General features: G+C 38.6%; 1 protein-coding gene across 2 annotated transcripts; it reads right to left on the reverse strand.

The window, feature by feature from the left end:
• Nucleotides 1-679: 679 nt before the first annotated feature.
• On the reverse strand, nt 680-13216 carry LOC131336325 (serine/threonine protein phosphatase 2A 55 kDa regulatory subunit B beta isoform). Of its 2 annotated transcripts, none has more exons than XM_058372114.1 (14): nt 12748-13216; nt 7874-7977; nt 7655-7753; nt 7450-7569; nt 6380-6586; nt 5672-5763; nt 5247-5365; nt 4256-4379; nt 3988-4111; nt 2513-2581; nt 2340-2431; nt 2175-2252; nt 2019-2086; nt 680-1544 (listed from the first exon to the last, which is right to left on the reverse strand). In XM_058372114.1, exons 1-14 carry the CDS (start codon nt 12866-12868, stop codon nt 1408-1410), a joined length of 1554 nt encoding a protein of 517 aa, XP_058228097.1. In that variant the 5' UTR covers nt 12869-13216; the 3' UTR covers nt 680-1407. The 2 variants fall into 2 exon arrangements, with proteins under 2 accessions (XP_058228097.1, XP_058228096.1); XM_058372113.1 differs by having other exon boundaries at nt 6377-6586; nt 12748-13209.
• Nucleotides 13217-21654: the final 8438 nt, after the last annotated feature.

Consider the following 21654-nt stretch of genomic DNA (forward strand, 5'->3'; position numbering starts at 1 on the left):
TAATCTAGGGCATGACTTTTCGTTCTCGTTCTCAATCCTCGTTTTGTTTTTGCTCCTGCGAATTTTATTACTCATGCTGGGGGTTAAGATCTTTTTAAAAATCGATTTTCACACTCATGCTCGCAGTTTTGCTTGCGCATGAGGATCGTATGACTTCGGTGCTAGTGCTACGCTCCGATTCTAGATCGTAAACTGAACTAAAAATACCACCCACGCGATTTATATAACTTCTAGGAACGCGATTTTAGCACCCCACGTTTAGCCATGAACACTCCACTTTTTGTCTTTTTCCTACGTAAAATTATCAAATTACTTTTTCATTTTGTTAGTATTCATTCACATTAAAAGGTATTGTTGTAATTTCAAATAGAAAAAGAAAAAAAAGTGAAGTGCCAATAATTAAAATTGGAATGCCAAAATCAATTTTCAACTTCTAACACGATGTTTTCTTGCACCGAGTGTAAGTAACTAAACTCTTAAAAATCCCACCTTCTAGATATATTCCATTGCTTTACATTCATTTCACTTGCAATGCGTCACACAAAAGCCTAGGTCTCTCAAATTGTGAGAGAAGTGTGTAACCAATGCGTTTGAGAGTCGTCTAACTAGAGTAAGGCCGTTAAGAAAAACTTATTTTTTGAATTAAAGATGATGTATAATGAGAGAATAACATGTCTCGTAAAGCATAAAATAAATATTATTCACGTTACCCAAGAACAACATAGCCAACTACATGGCCACAGCATAATTCAGCAACTTGCATTCAGAAATAGAATCCATTGAACCCATAGCCATCTAACTAATGTTACAACAACAAAAAAAAATACTTGAATTGCAGAACTATAACAAAAACAGCGTAAGATCATATCCTACAACAAAGAATTTTAACCATAACCCCAAGAAAAAGAAGGAAGACAAAAAAAAACCCTTTATGCACTGCATGTTAGCAGAGCTTCTCCCAGCATGATTCCACCAAAATTACATCTTAATCTTAAAAACTAGTGGCAGTATTGGACATCCCTGCGAAGTTTCTGTCGTAGGAGAGCTACAATCATATTTTTCCTGAATTCAACCCAACACAATAACAGAACATAACTGCCCCTTTTCCATTGAGAAGAAAAGGGTCAAAAAATAAAAGAAATGGAGGGAGGGTTAATCCGAAACTGGGAGTAGAGGTAGCGGGAAGCAAGCAATCTACCCAGGGAGATAAAGACAGGTTGCTTGCTTTGTTATCGATTTTGAGTCCACAACTTCTGGACCTCGATATTTAATGCACATTCTACATATTTATGAATCTTGAATCCCCCCCGTTGCTGGTTGGCGCACCAAAAGGGAAAGAGCTTTCTCTAACAGCAACTCGGAAAAATTTTAACTGCTGACAATAAATCTCTTGCTGGACAGTTTTCTTCATGCATAATACATGTACAGGCTATTTGCAGCAGCACAAGCAATTGAGTTTTCAGATGGGTGCCATGCTAGGTGGAGCAACTTTGTAGTGAAATCAAAGGAATTCCCATTTGCATCGACTCCTGGACTTTCAGCTCCTGTTGAATGATATTCCAAGATTTACACTTACGAGAAATATAAACAAAACTGGTGAACTAAGTCACATGGATACGGATGTCGGGTGTGGATATGTGTCCAAGTGTCAGATTCATCGGTCTTTTGTTGATGGCTCCACCAATGGAAGCTTTTAGTCAAGCTCTTTCTCGTTACACGCACGGGAGGCCAGGATTTTCATCTCAAGGACATGGGAATAGGGTGAATCATTTCACAATTCATACCATTTATCTTCCATTGTCTAGGAAGATGGTGTCTACGAGGTGTTTCAGGGAATTTCATGGGAAATTCAAGTTACAAAATATACTTGCTAGGCAGAAGCCCACACTAAATACGCCGAACACTAATCTGCACCCTTATCCAAGGTACTTAATGTATGTAGAAAGAGTCCATGTGTGTGTGTGTGTGTGTGTGAGAGAGAGAGAGAGAGAGAGAGAGAGAGAGAGAGAGAGAGAGACCTCGTCTGACAACACGTGTAATACTGCCGAGGGATCTGGATGGCCTCGAAGGGGTTGGAACTTGTTTCCTGAGAGGCATAACAAAATTTTTATAGATACTAATAGTATAGGCGAAGTCAATATCAATCTGATAATTGATTTTCTTGTTGAAGATACCTCATTGGGTTTTTGCTGGCTTCCAAACTAGTTGCTTCAGAACTGCCCGCGGAACAACCAAAAACACGGAATAGATTGCTGGGATCATGTAAATTGAACGTTAGATGCATGTCTGAATGTAAAAGACAACAAGAATAAATTGAAAACAGAAATACATAAGCAGACCTGTAAGAACCAGTTGACACACGCTGCCCGTCACCACTCAAGCAACACTCAAATTTATCAAAGATGGAATCATTTTCGTACAGATCACATAGCTGGGCAAATGCAAGTAAAGTCAGCTCACTTATAGAAAGAGAACCATTTACACAGATTTGATGAAGAAAAGACATTAGTACCTTGGGTCTTAGATACTCGTGAACTTGGAAGGTTGAAACTGGACCTGAATCCATATTGATATCCCATAGCTGAAACCACGTAAAATTGATTTCAGCGAGGACAGTAAAGTAAATCCAAGCATACTAGAACAAGGGTTTTTGAAGTTCGAAATAGGTTTCTGACAGAAAACTCCAAATATGAGCCTCCCTACCCTAAAACTAGAGGGACAACACTCAGCAGAGTATTCAAAATTTCCCAATCCAATGAATGGCATTTCAAATGTTCACTTTCAGAAATTACTGTTGTCAATCTCAATAAACGAAATAAAAGAGAGAACTTAACAACTCGAAAATACCACTTTCTACGAAGCCGTAGGCAACTAGTAGAATAACACCCACACACCACACTCATAATGCAGTCAGTTGATCTGAGAATCCAGTGAATCAACTCTCCACGACAACAGTAATTATTACAGATACCAATAGTGTCTGGACTAGTTTCACTACTTCATATTCTCGAATAGCATATGCAAGTTTCTTATATTATTTTAACCTTAAGCAATCAGAGAACAAACCAACACAGTTTCTACTGCTAAGCCAGTCATCCTGAGTCTTGCATCAAAGTTACCATTGGTCTTCAGTCATAAATGCGTGTTTAAATGCCAAAATGCCTTCTCATTGAATGCTCCTGTCAATAAAAAATTCTTCACTCCTCTCTTTATTCTCGACAAGTATGCATTCTCAGCTATCCCCAAGAAACGACAATGGAAGGCAAACCACATAACATATGCATGACAAGCTAATACAGGTTGCCATTGACATTGAGGCACTATGGTATCAGGTGAGTTCAAACTGCCACAGCTCTTACGTTACGGACAGAAAATTTAATTCTCAGGAGCTTTCACATCCTAAAAGATAGCATCGCATATGGCAATTATTAGCACAAACTGGTGCGTGCAATCATTTGGCGTGCTGTGAAAATTGAAGGAAACTAGAATACTAATTGTTCACACTTAAATAACTAATGCATATAATTGGAGAGGAAAATTGAATAAAGAAGAATCGTTGAAGCAATCAAATTTTGAAGTTGCTGAGTGAGCTTGAGAAATCGAAAACTGCATATATTTTCGGCAGGAATTTTGGCATTGAAAGTAGCTTTGTAATTTCAAAAAGGGGGGAATACCAAAATGGCATTCTCCATTTATGTACTAGTGTCTAGCAGACACAATATTTGACTCTTAAAACGGACAGAAAGGCCATCTTTTGTGCTGTTTATGCTACACATCTGCAGTGTACATCTTGTGGAACAGAATTGAACTTTCATATAGATGACATGAGGTCCAGATTTGGTTGTTATTAGGGCATGCTAAAATCGAACCACAAGTGCAAGCCAAGTGAAGCCTCTGAACTCCAGAGCATACTTGTAAAGCAGCAATAGATTCAGAAAACGTTTGGCCATACACAAGGCTCATTTTATTAACAAGAATGATTCAGACCTTAAGAGTCATGTAATCTCGACTGAGAATAAATCTTCCATCCTTTGCAAATTTAATATCTGATATTGAGGCTATAATTTCGGTGAAAAAGGATCTTGAACCAGGTGCCTCCTGTTCCTCGAACCTGTATTCAAATGATATCATCATCTACTGTATATTTGTCAAATGAATTCATATTATTGCTTAATCATAGGTCTTGTGCGATACATGAAACTCAACATCAACGAGAAGAATGACCAAAGCACAAAAATGCTACAAAGGAACTTACAATTTAGCATGTGTGTCACACAGAGCTGATTGCCGCAAATCAATAAGACGAATTGATCCTTTTGAACTACTATACGCTAACGTGTTACAATGGGTAGGATGGAACTCTGCAGATGTTATCACCTCTGCAAAATGGAAGTACATAATTCAATATTATTAATTAAAGGATTAAACATCTAGTCATCTATTGAAATCAAACAAATTGGTCGACATCAGGTAGCCTTTGTTCATGAAAAGCTAACCAGCACGTACACTTCTAAGAAGTTGGCATGTCTTGTCAGCGTGGACACTCCCTTGTCCTATTGATCCCAAGTCATCTGGACTTATAGGTTTGAGAAATAATGTAATGTTAAATGCATAGTGATTTATGATGTGTTGATTGATGTTATCATTGTATTGAATGATGGATGTCTCATTTTTATTAGTTTTGACGGAACGCAGACGATATATTCGTGTTGAAGTAAGGGAATACATAGTTATTTTTGTTATTACAGTGAGTGCTATGTTTTATTACCTGTTAACTCAATACAATCTGACATAAGAATAAGTTTTTGAAGTTTAGCGCGCATCACATCTATGTCGTTTTGGTGTCATATCTAGTATCTCTGTCTATGCTACTAGACAGACAATTCTGGACTTCCAAACTGCGACCATTGTATTTTTACCAAAACCCGGCCAGATGCCAAAGCAGAAATCCTACATGTTTTTGTAAGGAATGGCTGCATCGCATGATTATTTATGCTCAACGAAAAGCCCCTAACTAGTCCTCGCATCACTTAAAAAGCAGAAGAAATACGAAAGATGAAAGGAAAAAAAATGTCGAAAAGAAATACAAATTGACTTGAACCTGCATGCACAACCAAAGCTACAAAATATTCCACCTCAAAAACTAGATCCACTGAAGAATCCATGACCAGAACCATGTACTGGAAATAAATATTCAAAACACATGATTTTGCTTGGAAGCTCCAGTCTTGTTGTAGGGTACATACCAGTTAGATCCTCCATGTTTGTAGGCTTCACATCAACAATATTGAAACTTTGATTGCTAATTTCCAAGTTCCAAAGGTTAATTCGCAGATCATCAGCAGAGATAAATGTTTCTCCATCACTAGAACATAAGAGAGAGAGAGAGAGAGAGAGAGAGAGAGAGAGAGAGAGAGAGAGAGAGAGAGAGAGATTTAGAAAGAACAGTATCATAATGGAAGGGAAACTAGTAAAGAAAGAAAATAAGAAGTGCTTTTACTCTCAATGAACACACTGGAATGTCAGAAGACTCAGAACAATATCCTACTCTAGAAACTCAAAACCCATGATACAACCCCAGTAGTCAAACACCAAAAAATAATAAAAATAAAATATGAAAGGCCATATAAGTTCTTTAAAGCCCATGTCAATAAAAGCACAGATCAACCACCTGTTATTTGAAATAGAATTGATATGATAGTCATGGGCATGGGCATAAACCCTCCTACATCTCGCCACAAGGCTGGTCTCATGACTTGTTACCTGCAAATGGCCAATTAATTAAGTAAATGAATATTGTTGTCTCCACTGGTAGAGTACATTTCAGACAATAGAGACAAAAATGCAGATTATATGATATTACTTCTAACCGGAAACGGTAGACACATATATTGATACACCTCCATAAAAAAGAAAACAAAGTAGCATTAAGTAAAGATTAAAAACATCAAGATTACAAATAGCCAAAATGAACATAGTGGAATAACTTATGATTAGTTTGTCGAAAGTAGAGCATGACCAGATATGCACACATTAATGGAAAACAGAACAGATTTTGATTTTCTTAAGTCGGTTAAATATGTGTTGTGCCAGTACATAGTCAGCAATTAGCAGGCTCTGGTTTGTTCACCTTGGATCAACCCTTAAATGTTGATTGTGGTCAATAACAGGCACCGAAGGTGCAAATCAATGCCCCTTGTTGCTGCCTTGTACTGTTGTTTGTTTCTTTCATATCACTTAGCCTTTTGGGCCTTTCATACACTATCTATGTGCTCCATAATAAAATGATAGCATGACATGACATGATGATACTCATGCAGAAATTATTGGAATCATTAACCACTGCAGGAAATAAACAGCTTTAGTTGAGTACAACTACCATAGGCAAACGTAGAGACTGAGAGCCTCCCGGTTGGAATGACAAGTCATTGCTCAAATAATTATACGATTTATCTGGGTATCCTCCATTTGCAGCATACGGTCTAGGGGTGGAAGAGACACTTGAACTGGGAATGCAACCATTTCCAACAGCTTTGGAAGGGTCAACGTTCATTTCAGAAATTTTCTTGACCTTCTTCTCTTGCACCTGTTGAGCTCAAGAAATTAGCATGTGAGCCATTGAGTGTGAGGAATAAACATGCAAGAAACACAAAAGCATAAAACTGTCTCATGTAGCTCTACAGACACACTTGATACAATGATCAATGATAAGTAAAACAACATTAAGAAACATCTACATAGCAATGGACACAGTTTATCTGTGCTAACATAGACCTCTTAAACAAACCAGGAGTTAGCTTGTAAGTTCTAGTCCAATGTAAATTGGCATTCCTAGTCTTCCACTTTAAAGAGATTTTGTTGTAGTTTCTAAGAAATTAAAATCAATGACACTAAGCAAAGGTTCCAACAACTAATAAGGCTCAAAGGGGGGCTATATTTGGGGTCTGACACAACATGGCCAATAACGAATATCCAGCACATACATATTCAGGATCTGATAATGGGGTATCACCGTGATAGAGGGGCCCACACAACATATCACCAGAGGGGAAAGTCTATCACCAGATGGGAAAGTCCACTCAAACTATTGCGATTGATGCTCATTAGCTGTGAAACTTAAATGCATAAGCCGTCTGCTTCCTGGGAGGCTGGCTTATTTTCCTGGTAGAGCTTTCATCGCAGAATTATGGCAACTACAAATGTTGAGCACAGAAACCTCTACCAGGAAAATAAGCAAGCTTTCCCACCCACACCTTGTCTGGTTAAACAATAAGTACCATCTACTGTGACAACACCACCCATCAAGAAAATCAGAAAACTTGGTGGCTCAGAAATAAATAAGGTAATTGCCAGATGCAAAACAGAAACACATTAACCACCACACCACAGAACCCACAGCTCAAATAACCAGAAAATTTGAAATGCTTCCACACATATCAAACTTCTCACCTTCCAAAACTTAATAGTTTTATCATTAGTAGATAGAAGAAACAAGGCACCATTAGCCATTTGGCACCATCTGATCTTGTTGATTTTCTCCTCAATCTCCAAGCTCTTAAGATAATCAAACTGCACACAGAAGAACACATGCACAGAATAAATAAACCAGCCTAAATCCAGCAACCAGAAAGTATGACAGAGAAAAGAATTCAACCTCAGGTTCGTGGCTCTGGAACTCAGTTTTATAGCGAAACTCTGGATGTCTGCTAATTGGGTAATCTGTCCTCTCTAGATCCCTTCGGCTTCCGCCATCCTGAACAATATACCAATAAAAACACCCAAAAACATCACTTTTATTGCAGCAGAAAATAAAAATACATACTCTACAAGGTGAAGATTCAATAAAGATTAAAGACCCAGCTAACAAACATACCTCCTTTCTATCCGTTCTCTCAAATAATACGACTCTGCCCCCACGGTCACCAGTTGCAAGGTGATCACCGGTTTTATCAAACTCAATTGCTGAAATTATATCGACTGCGAAATTGAATGCATCATTCAAAGTAAACAGATTAGGAATCCCACTCTGAGTCTGCCAAATCACACCGAACGCTATAATCTTCAAGTTTTCAGCTAGTAAGAAAACAAATTATAGATCTATTGGCACAAATCTTTGTGAACAACGGTGACTACTGATCCTCCCAATAATCAGTAGAAGAAGACCTTTGGCCTTGATGATGAGATGCTCCCCTAACAAGCTTGCTTACCTAGGTTCGACTCCTACACTTCCCCCTTCCCCTCTTCCCCTCTCCTACAAGTTGGAGCGAAAAATTACCTCCAGAATTCTCCTACTATTGCGAAAACAAAAAACATAACATATTTCAATCATGTTTCTACTGTGCAGAATTTGCAGAGACGGACCCAGTCGTAGACTATAGGGGCTGTGGTCCCGCAGCCCACTGCCCACGTGTACAATACTGCTTGTCATTACACTTTCTGACCGATATATTTTTCCTTCCAAAAGGACATGGCCCCTCCCTAAAGATGTGTTCCCCACCCCATACACGTAGGCAAAGATACCAAGTACAACCCCTCATTTCCTTTTATACCAACTCCCTTTTTACGCACTGGAATTGTCTTTCATAAAGGTGTATCGGAGACATATGAAAGGAACACATTAGAAGCATACCCACCAAACTATCATTGAAATGGAACCGCCCAACCTAACAATTTCTCTCTCCACTCAACTGCTCAATGTGTTCATATGGGAGACCGACAAAAAGGGAAAAGTCACAAGATGCTTCTACAAACCCTCTTACAAACCTTGTAGAAGTGCTTGCAAAATGCGCCCCTAGCACTGTTCGAAAAGTCTCCTAAGTCCTTACCCTCCCTGCTCAAACACCTCTCTTCTAAAAGTTCATGGTCCAAATCTCCTTCACCTCTCTACTCTCTTTCACAGTCCAAATCCTATCACAGCAACTCTTCCCCAATGAAGGAGTCGCAGGTAGTTGATAATTTACCTCCCCTACTTCTGTTTCTATCCAACACCATCTATTGCTTATTTTAATTTCCCAACAAATTACGGGCACAAACATTGAAAAATTAGGATTCCCCACAATGAATCAAATTCTATTTAATTCAAATTAAGGGTTCCGACCGGAATCAAATTGAATCTAGTGTTCATAAATTAAGGACGAATTAATCTCGGGTTTATTTTTGTTTACGTTAATTTTGTATCCAATTGTATTTCTCATTTGTGATATGGATATGGTAGCTATCAATAGGTTAAAGATATATGTATATGTCTTGAGGTGAAATCTTGGTTTCGTCCCCCAAGTCTTCAGATGGTTTTAGTGAGGTCAAACTTTAGGAAAAATATGTGGAACGATATTCCGAGCCTGCAGATTAGTAGGCAACAACTTGATAGTTCGATCTCCGAAGTTGGTGAAGGAATACACCAAGCATGGATCCCCTTCTTATATGGGGGAGGTTGAACCATGGGCCTGGACGGTGGCTAAACCTACTTGAGGTTCCCACAATGAGATAGCAGTAGGGGTGATACCGGTCCGGTTTCGACCGGTTTTGGCATGTTTTTCGGTCGAAACCGGTTATCCGGTTTGGAATAAATGTAAGCCGGAACCGGTCGAAATAATCCGGTCCGGTTTCGGTCCGGTTTATCCGGTTTCGGTCCGGTTTTCCGGTTTATCCGGTTTCAAGACAGACGGAGAGAAACTATGCACCATTCCGTCGGCATCAACCGCCGGCGCCGGCACCAAGCTCCATCTCAGACCAGATCTGAGTTTGGGGTTTCAAACAAAACTAAAAATCAACAGACATGGAAGAGAGAGAGAGAGTCATCGTATAACAGTCGCCGGCCGCCGCACTTCGCCATCACCACCGAAGATGTGCTGGCCGCCGCACTTTATGTAAACTGATTACAGTAGATGTATTCAATACCCATTGAGTAGGACAATTGGTTTTCGATAATCTGGATCGGGAATTACAGTGTCTTTCTTGACCTTCTTACCAAGCTGAAGGTCAAGTGAAATTGATGAGAGACAGCTGGTCGTTCCTCGTGGTTGATAGGAGATGTGAGAGAGAGAGAGAGAGAGAGAGAGAGAGAGAGAAATCATGGATTGGAGTCGGAGGCTGGAAGCGCCGAGTGCGACGCCTGTATTTGAGAGTGAGTGGAATGAAATTAGGGCTTAATTCGTAAGGGGGTGTGTGTGTGTGTATATATATATATATATAACCGGTCCGGTTTCGACCGGTTTTTAAAATACATAAACCGGAAACCGGTTTTTAAAAATTTTAAAACCGGAACCGGATCGAAATTATTCGACCGGTTTAAAAAATTCGGTCCGGTCCGGTTTTTCCGGTTTCGATCGATTTTCCGGTTTCGATTAACACCCCTAGATAGCAGGTTACCCATTAGGATAGAAGAAAATAGGTATCCCAACTACCAGTTAATATGGTATGAGTTTTAACTAATTCAGTATTCCATGTGTCATGTGTCCTAATCAAAGTCCCTCTTGACCTAAGGCAATTCAAGGTGGAGCTTTGAGCGGGCTTATCCAAGCAACCTTGATGATCCTTCAACTCTTGGCCACTTATCCTCTAAGCCATAATGCATCCAATGACCCATGGTGATCCTAGACCCTGTTTCAAACATCTTGTTTTGGAACCAGGTGTTAATTGAGATTTGTGCGACAGAAAATATGGATCACTTGGAGATCAATGATGGTCAAATGGAGATCCCTAAACCAATGCAAGAGGTGTCACAACTGAGCCCCCAGGCATGCCTAAATAGGCTTTATTACTTAGTCTTGGCCCTCAAGAGAATCTGTGAAGGCTCCTCGTCGGGACACAGGTCTCCCGCACGAGTTCGTTATGTAACATGCCAAATAATTACCACCCCCCCGCCCACTTTTCCATGTAATCAGCCCCTCTAAAATGCATAAATGAATCTCGAAGCAAATACAGTCCATACAGAAACTCTTAACAGGCTATAAGGGATTGAGCATGCGAACTTCAGTTATCCAACCGATGTCCAAGAAGGATCAGCTGGTGGGCCAACCTGCAATTAGGCCTCCTAGAATATGGCAACTGATTGCAGCTTTTCACAATGAGGAAGCCAGTCTGAAGCTTCAGTCATATAAACTCCCATGTACCAATAACAGATACGATGAACTTTACCTTATCAAGCAATCCCATATTGGTCCATATCAACACCCATCTCCCACCATCGAGAACCAATATAGAAAGAACTTGCCTGCTATGACAATTTCTTACTTAGCATGCATACATATCTCCCATGGACACATGACGATCACAAAAGTAGATGCATGATTGCTGGGACACGTGATTTGAGAGCAGAAACTCATTTCCCCATAAACTCACTATGAGAATAAAGATATAACATAATGTCACCTAGATGTACACAAACAAAGGGGAATTGGCTTAGATTTGAGCTCAAAAGCCGGAAGTGCTTACCTTTGGGAGTTCCAACTGTTTGACCCTTTAGGATTCATAAATAACAACAGAGATAAAGATAATTGGAATGTACCTCCTCTAATCCAAACCTATAGTGTAAAACAAAGAAACACGCACATAGTACATAGACCCAGTTCTGATGTTTCAACCATACATCTATGAACCGGGAGAAAAAAAATCCAAACTCCAAAAAAGACAAGGGCATTACTGCAGTTATTTAGCCTACAGCGTGACCTCAAGAACTCGCATAAGCATTAGTTCGTGCATTACAGTTTCCTTACCATACAAATCTACAGGGCCAGACGGCCTAAAAAAGCACCCTTAGCCTTGACTTTTTGTCAGACGACTCTTTCTTCTAAGACCAATCAGTTTCTCAGGCATAACATCCCCCAACTCTAGATAATGCATGAGGTGTCACTAAGAAAATAGCAGCACAGAATCTAAAGCATTTTTTTCATGCCTAATAGATTGCTGGGCCACCGTGCAGTGACTTGCTACTTTGTAAAATGCACCTTTGGAACCACAATGGTTTCATCAAACCTGATACGGCACTTCATGAGTAAATGCAGGAAAACATCCAAATTAATCAATACTCTTCAAACATGTTGCTTGACAGGCAATGGTGTTCGAACCCGGTGTGGGCTCCACAGTAATACCCATAATACTGCTAAACCCCACATTGCTGTGAATGAAATGTTACATAATCACTCTCATATTTTACCAGAAAGCTCAAACTACTGCACTCGATAAACAAGTCCTAACATAGCCTTCACAGACCGGATACACAACTACAGATCCACACAAAAGCGTGTAACATCCCCAATAATTGCAACTGAAGAGGCTCATTCTCAAAGCAAATTACAAGTAATTCCACTAAATGAAGAACACCTAACTAACGGTCAGTCCACCAAGTGCAGTAGCACACTGTTCAACCTTCAATTGATTTATAACTCTACTGTCTCTACCCAATCACGATTGGAGGCATCCTTATCTTAGTCACATAATCCTTCAATAGTGTCCTACGCTTGCGCTCCCAATCCTCACTCTCAATTCTCACTCTAGAGAAATTTTAATACTTTAGGATATTTGTAAAAGACGCTTTCATGTTCACACTCGCTCGCGCATTATTTGCCTTAGATCCCCACAAAGCCGACAGCGCTACCGATTCCAAAATCTAAATCCACATAATCTCACCACAACAGTCAATGAATCAACGAATCCACACAAAAAATCGATACGAAGTACGTCAAATAACACGTGTGAACCCTAATCGATCGGATCCAGAGAAGTAAACAGCGAAATCAGTGACAATACCTTCTTGAACTTCCTCGCCGGCAGTCCGCTCGCCGAAAACCTGGGAGAATTTCCACTCGAGCGGCGGCGGCGGGCCCGCCGCAGCTCCAGCGACCTCTTCTCCCCCGTCACCGCCGTTCATCCCGCAGATTAAGCCGAGTAATAGGTATCGAAGTCGAGAGTTTAAAAAAAAAAAAAAAAACTACATCAACGATCGCGTTTGGGATTGAAGCGACGGCGTTTCGTCAGGAGATCGTGGATTCGTAGTCGGCGAGATACGCATTGGTTTCAGGTTTTCAGATTTCTCTCTCTCTTTTTCCAGTGCGAGGAGAAAAATGGGATTCGGAGAAGCAAACGATTCTTCGTCCTTCCCAAAACCAACACACACTGCTCGCTTTCCGTCTCAGCTCTCTCAGCGATTCCTCTCTCTCTCTCTCTCTCTCTCTCTCTCCACCGAGGTGTGGTACGGAGTAATATTTTTACCAGCTGAAAAACAAATTACTTAAACGAAAGTGGTCTTTATTTTTTACACATTGGTTTTCGAGAAATGATTTTACTACAAACGAACCGAGTTGCTCGCGAGCACCTCGGTTTGACTCGTTTAATAATCGAGCCGAGCTAAAACTAGAGTTTGCTTGTTTAGTAAACCAATCGAGAACAACACTCCAAAATCATTGCCCTTGTTTTTAATAATGTTGATGCACAGATGCAAATATAAATGTGTTCAGAATTGTTTTATGCGTGTTTGTTTAATACGGTAAAAGTGGAGTTTATACACATTGGACGGTTGCAAACACACGTGTGTCTAGATCTGTACAATTTTGTTTGTGTCTTTAACATTTTTTGAGACTTTCTTCTTTTATTATCGTTGGCCATGTAAAAAATTTAATTTACTAAAAGAAGTAAACTAAAATGAAGCATATTTAAGAGTGTTTCATGAAATTAAACAAAAATCACTGCACGTGCGCAGAATGAGTGTACTGTGGGCAGGTAATAAGTATAGTGGAGTAGTAAATCAGAAAGTCTACACACACATACCATCTGTGCACAGATTGTGCACAGATTTTATTATGGAGCCCACCATGTATCCCACAAAAATCATCTGAACCGTTCATTAAATGTAAAATATTTTTTCAAGGGTCCTCGTAAAAAATAATCTCAATCCGATACCTATAGGTGCTCGATCCAATCATATAAATTTTCATTATCCGGAAATCTGAATGAAAAGTTAGATGATTGGATGAAGCACCTATAGGTATTGGATTGAACTTATTTTTTACGAAGACCTTTGAAAAAATGCTTTACATTTAATGAACGGCTCGGATGATTTGTGTGGGACCCGTGGTGGGCCCCACAATAAAATCTGTGCATAATTTATGCACAGATTGCTGTGTTTGTAGCAGGACTGGTAGTAAATAAGCCAAAAAGTCTACACACATAATCTATGCACAGATTTCATTGTGGGGCCCACCACGGGTCCCACACAAATCATCCGAGCCGTTCATTAAATGTAAAACATTTTTTCAAAAGTCTCCGTAAAAATTAATCTCAATCCGAGATCTATAGGTGTTCGATCTAATCATATAACTTTTCATTATCCGGAAATCTGAATGAAAAATTAGATGGTTGGATGAAGCACCTATAGGTATTGGATTGAGCGTATTTTTTACGGGGACCCTTGAAAAAATATTTTACATTTAATGAACGGCTCGAATGATTTGTGTGGGACCTATGGTGGGCCTCACAACAAAATCTGTGCACAATCTGTGCACAATTTGCTGTGTATGTAGCAGAACTGTAAATAAGCAGGTTTGCCAAACAGATTCTAAAGTTGCAATTATTCTGTAACAAAGTCTTCTAATCCTTCTGAGGGAGATGATTTTCGATTTAGCATGAATAATATATGATATTTTCTTTAATAGAAAATCACTGCTAAACATGAGAAACTACTCTCTCTTATGAGTTGTAATAAAACAATGAGAAATGCCAGGGGTACAACAGTCCAAGCACAGTCGTCCTGTATAGATCCGTTTTGCGCCAATATCGGGTCCTACAAAGATGATCGGTGCCGCTCATTTTATTCGAAATATATTGTTTAAGGTCCCTTTAAAAAAACATCTCAATCCGATATGGGTAAGAGCGTTTACGAATCATACAACTTTGCTTCAGAAATTGAAATTCCATTTGAATGTACATTTTTTGGTAGCTTTTAAGTTGTAGTATGTAATTATAGTCTCTCGCCTCATGCATTTCTCGTGTAATAAACAAAAGTATTTGGGAGTACACCATAATTAATTACCCAACGCATATATAATTTCAAAAATCATGATTTCTCATATGAAAACCTTGGAATTATTTCCCATAGGTCCAAAGTTTCGTCCATAATTAATTACCCAACGCATATAATTTCAAAAATCAAATGATTTCTCATATGAAAATCTTGGAATTATTTCCCACAGGTCCAAAAAGTCTCGTTACTTTTTTTCTAAGAGCCCCTGGCAATGCTAGGAAAGGTGTGACAAAACGTCAATGTTGATGAGGTGAAAAATAGTTTCCATACCTACTATGTTCATGATATTGAACCATTGAACATTGATTTGATTTGATTTTTGACATTTACTAGACACCCATTACCCTCAAAACTCTCATTGGATAGCATTTTTTAAGTAGTAAGTAGTGTAATGCAAACAAAACAAATGATTCCATTGGCTTGGGCTTCTCCAAAATTTGTACTGTACAAGAAAGTTATTTTTGCAAATGACAAACTCATAGTAATAGGGTTGTGAATTGGGCTCACTGCGAGCTAAACGAAACCCATATAAAAGGCCATTATGGGGTATCGGCCAGGGCCCGTGCATAGATTGGTAAAACTAGGGAAGAGAACCCACTGGACCTATGCTGGCCTTAGCCAAGGTTGACACTGAGAAGACTTGCAAGAGCGTGGACTCGTGAATATCTTTGTCAAGTGAGAACGATCGCTCCAGTAATTGAGGTTGATCGGAGTAGGTCTAGTCGGTTTTAATTGAATGCGATATCCTTGTGCTTGTTGTTGTCCAACGATATAGTCGCATTAGGTGTGCCGGAGGCCCTAACCCCTCATGATGGCAAACAAGAAGTAAGAGAGTGGGGAAATAAGTGCTCGTTCCAGAAAACAAATAAGAATTTATTTTTTGTCCAATAATAAAGGTTGTTCCAAAAAAATAAGAAGGTGGTACTTATTTTTTCAGAATTTACATAGGTACCAATGGGCGTTGGGGAGGGAAATCGTAGCGACGGCCTCGTCGGGCCGTCTCCGGCCACCGAACGGCCAATCCGAGCCGTCCAAAAATTCTTAAAAAAAAACCGAGAGGGCTCACGCGGGAATCAACGGCATCCGAGGTGTGTAGGGTGCTTGATCCGAGCACCTCTTTTCTGTGTAGGGTGCTTGATCATATATACACGGAAAAGGGGTGCTCGGATCAAGCACCCTACACACCTCGGATGCCGTTGATTCCTAGATAGGCCTCCTCGTTTTTTTTTTTAGAATTTTTGGACGGCTCGGATTGGCCGTTCGGTATCCGGAGATGGCTCGGCGCGGCCGCCGGTACGATTTCCCTCCGCCGGCGCCCATTATCATAGCAACAGTCTTATTTTTTGTATAAGGCAACTTCAAGCTCAAAAATCATGTATTTATGCAAATAATTTTTCTACCACTATGGATTTTGTTTGATAGATCTCATTGAGATCTTTAATACGGTGCAAAAAAAAAATTGAATTTTTTTTTCATTTACATTATTTTTGAGTTTGAAAATGTGAAAGGAATTTTTTATTTGGGTTTTGTAAAATGACCCTTCTTATTTTTGAATGAGAAGTGGCAAAATAAGTACTTATTTTTTAAGAAGGTTTCCGGAAGGGAGCCTAAGCCTAAGGCCTTGTTTCGGAACTAAAAATAAGTATTTATTTTTTAAGAATGTAATTTCAAGCTCAAAAATAATGTGTTTACGCAAATAATTTTTCTAGCACTTATTGTGTGTGTTTGTTCAACTTTTCTGAATTTTGTAAGATTTACGATTTATTGTTCGAATTAATCATCCGTCTCGACAAGAGGAGTCCAAAAAATTAAAAAATTAAGATCAAAAGCAAAAAAAAAATTGTTCATTAAAAACGAGAATACCAAACAACTAGTATTTTTTTTTTTTTTTGGTCTATGGTGTCGTCTTGTCTGAACTTTTGTCAATTCAAGTCCATATTTTTATACTTTTCTGATTCATCATATCAAAACGAATGATTAATCTCAATAATCTTGACGAAAAGCTATACAAAAAATTAAGGAAAATAAAAAATACTCGATCATGAAAAAAAAATTTCAACGAATATGTCTTAAGATGCGTTCCTAATTGCGTATAGATAATGCTTTATTCGCATCATCACACACATGCAGCATATGCAGCATTTCATTTTCCTAGATACTATTTCCTCATGCATGCACCATGAGTTAATCATAGTTTTTATTTTAAATCCAAAAAGGAGAACTCATACATTATACAACTTTTTTTTGGATTGGAAGATGTTGCCAAGCGGGGGTGTGCGCTAATAACCTTACCATTTTTGTTTATTGTACACCATTCTTGAACTTCTCTTTGGTAATTCATCTCCGAGTCAGCTCATAGGTGCTTCGATTAATTATTGAGAGAACTATTTTACCATTCATTAATGGAGGCGGCTCATTTAAAGTCTGGTAAAGTCCAACGGAGTCTGATCACATAATGTAATTGATAATACTTGTGAAATTTCAAACTTGAAACTTAAATAAGAGTGAGGCCTCACTCCATTAACACTTTTTTCACTTTTTCTACTCTCATTTTTTATTTTGTCCTTATTCAAAAATTTAACATGTTTGTTAGTTTTACGCCTCATTTTTTTACTTTTTCGATTCATGAACAAAGCTCAAAAAAGTCCTAAAAATTCCTATTGAAACAAGGTTTAAACCCTAAGTTTCAAGCATCGAGCCATCGGCTACCAAAACAATAACTTTTGGGCCACTTCCATCTCAATTCCTGTTATACAATACTACAATGGTCCCACAGACCATATATAGTGCAGTGATTTCCTAAGGTACTACTATTATCTTCCTTTTTTTTATAATGCAGGGTGTCTTAGGTTAGTCTGCGCGCACTTCAAACTAATCCCTACATGCAGCTCCTCCCGCAGCCGTTTCACATGCTTACGCATGGAGGTGAAGCGGCCCCACGAATTGTTAGTAAGAAGAACCGAACCTGAAATATTAGAATAAAACAAACACCTAAATCTCAGACCAATACCAGCTAACCCCTTGAGGTTCTATACAACAATCTAGAAGAATTTTATTTCCAATCAACTGATAGATCCAAATGATCCAGTCTATTTTAAAGTGCATCCTCTAGTTCCATTATAATTTGTCTTTTGCTACTATAAATCTTGTTATTCGGAACGTATCTCGTTCGACTATTTGATTTACTAGTACAATGATATATTCCCAGTTTAAGTATTGGATCCCATGAAGTACAACTTTCTTTTTAAGCTAAAATTTGGGCAATACTGCACTAGATTAGTTTGTATTTTAAGAAATTTAGCAACCACTACCCTCGACTCCTGCTATATATATATACGTATCATTTGATATTTCCGCTTTCTTTATGCGGCTACTGTCTTTGTTATTCGGCCCACTACAGTCATTATCTTTAACCGGACGCCTGCTACTGACGTTTAAAACCTGCACCAGGAAGCCAAAACTATGGCTACCAAAAAAACTGTTACGAGCAAAAATGGTTTCAACAAAACCGCGTGAATATGGTGTGATGCTCAACTGCTTAGTGGTGTCACGTTAGGAACGAGACATGACACACGTAAATTGAAAGCAACTTTATACTCTTGTAGTTGATCATCTGCAACTACAAAATTGTACAGCAACGGTGATATCCCTACCGTTCTGTTCACCGCTCTTTCTACTGCAGGTGTTCAGTTTTACCGTTTGTCTCGACAATCAATAGTTTTTGGAAGAGTTTTTTAAAATTCGAACTGTTCAAAATACTTTTAAATGGTAAAATTTAGAGCAATGAAGGGAGCGGTAGGGATGGACTTTCCGTATTGCACAAGGCAGAGATTTCCCAGAAAAACAAAGGAACTTGTAAAGCAAAAGCCCAAAAATTTGTCGATATGCTTATCCACATCGTGTATCACTTGTCGCAAATGTTTTTTTAATTTTGACCTGAACACTTGTCGCAGTGTCGTTAATTTCCTATTTTTCTTATGTCTTGACGAAGGTACGGTGGTGGTTTCATAATCGCCCATGACAAATCATATTAAATTAAATTTGTGTCTTTCGTCATTGTTCACTGCATATGCACTGACCTCATTTGTTAAAAATATATTAAATGGGTAAGACTCGTAAGGAGAAGAGATTTATAAGGAGATGAAATTCGTAATTTGCATGTTTGTTTTGCATGGGATTGGAGCATTTCCAACAACAAGAGAGGTCAAAGTGGAAATGACAAATTATTTTGAAGGCTTATTTGACAATTTGATATCAAGCTCCCCCTTTCTAACCCTTATGTCAAATTATTTTGAAAGTTTATGATCAATTTTTTAAAATTGACAGTCTAGAAGGTTGATGTCAAAGTTGACATGTTGAGACTTTCCTTCAAAGTCACGTCACATTCTTTCAAAGCCATGTCACTTTTGACATGATAGAAGGCATCATGGTTGAATGGTAACTTAATGTCAAAACTAGACGTTTGATTGTCCACCTTAGCTTTGACATCTCCCGTTGGAGATGCGCTTAGATGATGAGATTCGTAAAGAGATAGAATTGAATCATTTTTTTTCCAACATTGCCCTTGCCTAACCTGGGTCCGAGCCTAACCCGAGATTAGATGATGAGTTTTGTCTTTAGTAGTCAGTTCACGCCTCTCTCTCTCTCCACCCTAGTTAACGCCTCTCTCTCTCCAACCTAGTTCACGCCTTCCCCTTTCCTAATCATATCTTCTAATTTTCAACTTTTCAAAAACCCATCTGGGTCTTCTTGTTTATTGACTCTTTTTTAACCAAATTTTTGCAATGCTTGAGGTGTATTTTATTGTACCGTGTTCAGAGGTTATTGTTGATAGAGGTTGGCGAAGAGAGAGAAGGGCATGGAGGAGGGGAGAGGCAGTTTGGTCATTGCAGTGTTAAGAAGGGGATTGGATTGTGAATACCAAATCTCAAAGGGTATTGCTAATACTTCCATTTTGGGGTCTTAGTAGTCGGATCGGACTACCAATCCAGACCAGTTTGGAAACCAAACGGGGTATTACTGATACCCCACCTTAGCAATCCAATCCCAACCCCCGAAGACGGTTATCAAAGGGGACTTGAGAAGAGCACAAATGCCGTAGCTAGCTTGCTAGATTCGGATTCTTGATCTAAGCAGTACATAAAGGTTCGGAATCTATGCCATGGGAACAACTCTTCGATAATTCTTTGTACTGGTCTGATGCACGAGTCACGATTCAAGTATGTCGCGTTAGGGTAGGTCCAATGTGACCCTACTTTTTTTTTTGATAAGTCCAAATGTGACCCTACTTGAAACTCTTCCAAACTTAATTTCCGATAAAATAAAGGAAAGAAAAGAGTCTTAGATGGCTGAAATATAGAAACTAGAAAGAGAACATAGATAATATCTAGTAGTTTCTTCCTGCCAATTAGAGATCGTGGATTTTGAATGTTTTTTGAACGAGAACTATCAATATAATTACACGAGTTATATTCATTTTTCTTGCATTGTTCATTGTCCTCATTTTTCCATGAACCGAGAGTACAAGTAAGTTTATAAAATGAGAGAGACTTATTCACGGCAGAGCCGCCGTAAATAAGTTATTTACAGTGGGGTGAATCCGGTTTGGATTTTAAACAAACTTTTCTGAGAAAGAATTCCAAAAATTCATATTTGGGAGCCACAAAAGTTCTTAGGAATCACAAAAATCGTAAAACGTGCACCGCACACTAAAAAATAAAACGAGACACAAAAAATTATGAAATGAGCCAAAAAAAAAAAATCGTAAACGGGATGTGCGGAATACTTTTCCTAAAATATAATAATATCAACTCAATTCAATTTTTATGCCACATGATATAAAGATTGTGCTTATGAGATTGTGGACCTTATTCTTCAAATCGTCAATCCGGAATCTACGTGTTTTGAGTTGGATTAATAATTCCGGAATTAGCGTATTCTAGATTCCACTTATCCAAAAACCATGCAACTAACTCCTTGCCTTTCGATCGGCCCTCTTCGCTGGCGACACTTGTGTGGAGTATAATAATAATAGTGTTGTGCCCCGGAGTAGATAAGCAAAGCCAAAACACATGCACACAAACACAAACATAAGAGATACACGTGGTTTCTCAAAATCGGTACATCAACGGAGACAAACAGAGCAATATTTACAGAGACAAGCTTTACAAGGGAGTTCTCCCTCAAACTCATTATACTCTCTCTGTATCTACATTGCTTACCCTCATTGACCTAAGCTTTACAGAGCTCTACGGCCTCACACTCAGGATTTCTCTCATCAAGTCTCTCACTCAAAAGAGATACAGAATACAGAGCTCATAGGCCCTTTTACAGGCCAAAAAACTACCCATTAGACATATCAATGGGCCGGATCTGATCCGGATCCGACAAATTCAAATCTGATTTGAATCCGATAAGACTCGAATCCTATAGTGATATCCGAATCCTAAAAATTCGGATCCGATCCGAAAACTTTTTTCCTTCAAAAATATTAGAAAAAAAATCAAAAAAAAAATTTCCATAAAAAAAAATATATAAATACAACTTCTTAAACATTTCTTTTTTCAAAATTAAAAAATTTACAGTTTTTTTAAAAAAATTTAAAAAATGTAAAAATAAAATTTCAGATCGGATTGATA

The sequence above is a fragment of the Rhododendron vialii genome, chromosome 8a (genome assembly GCF_030253575.1).
Source record: "Rhododendron vialii isolate Sample 1 chromosome 8a, ASM3025357v1".
In the NCBI taxonomy this organism is placed as follows: Eukaryota; Viridiplantae; Streptophyta; class Magnoliopsida; order Ericales; family Ericaceae; genus Rhododendron; species Rhododendron vialii.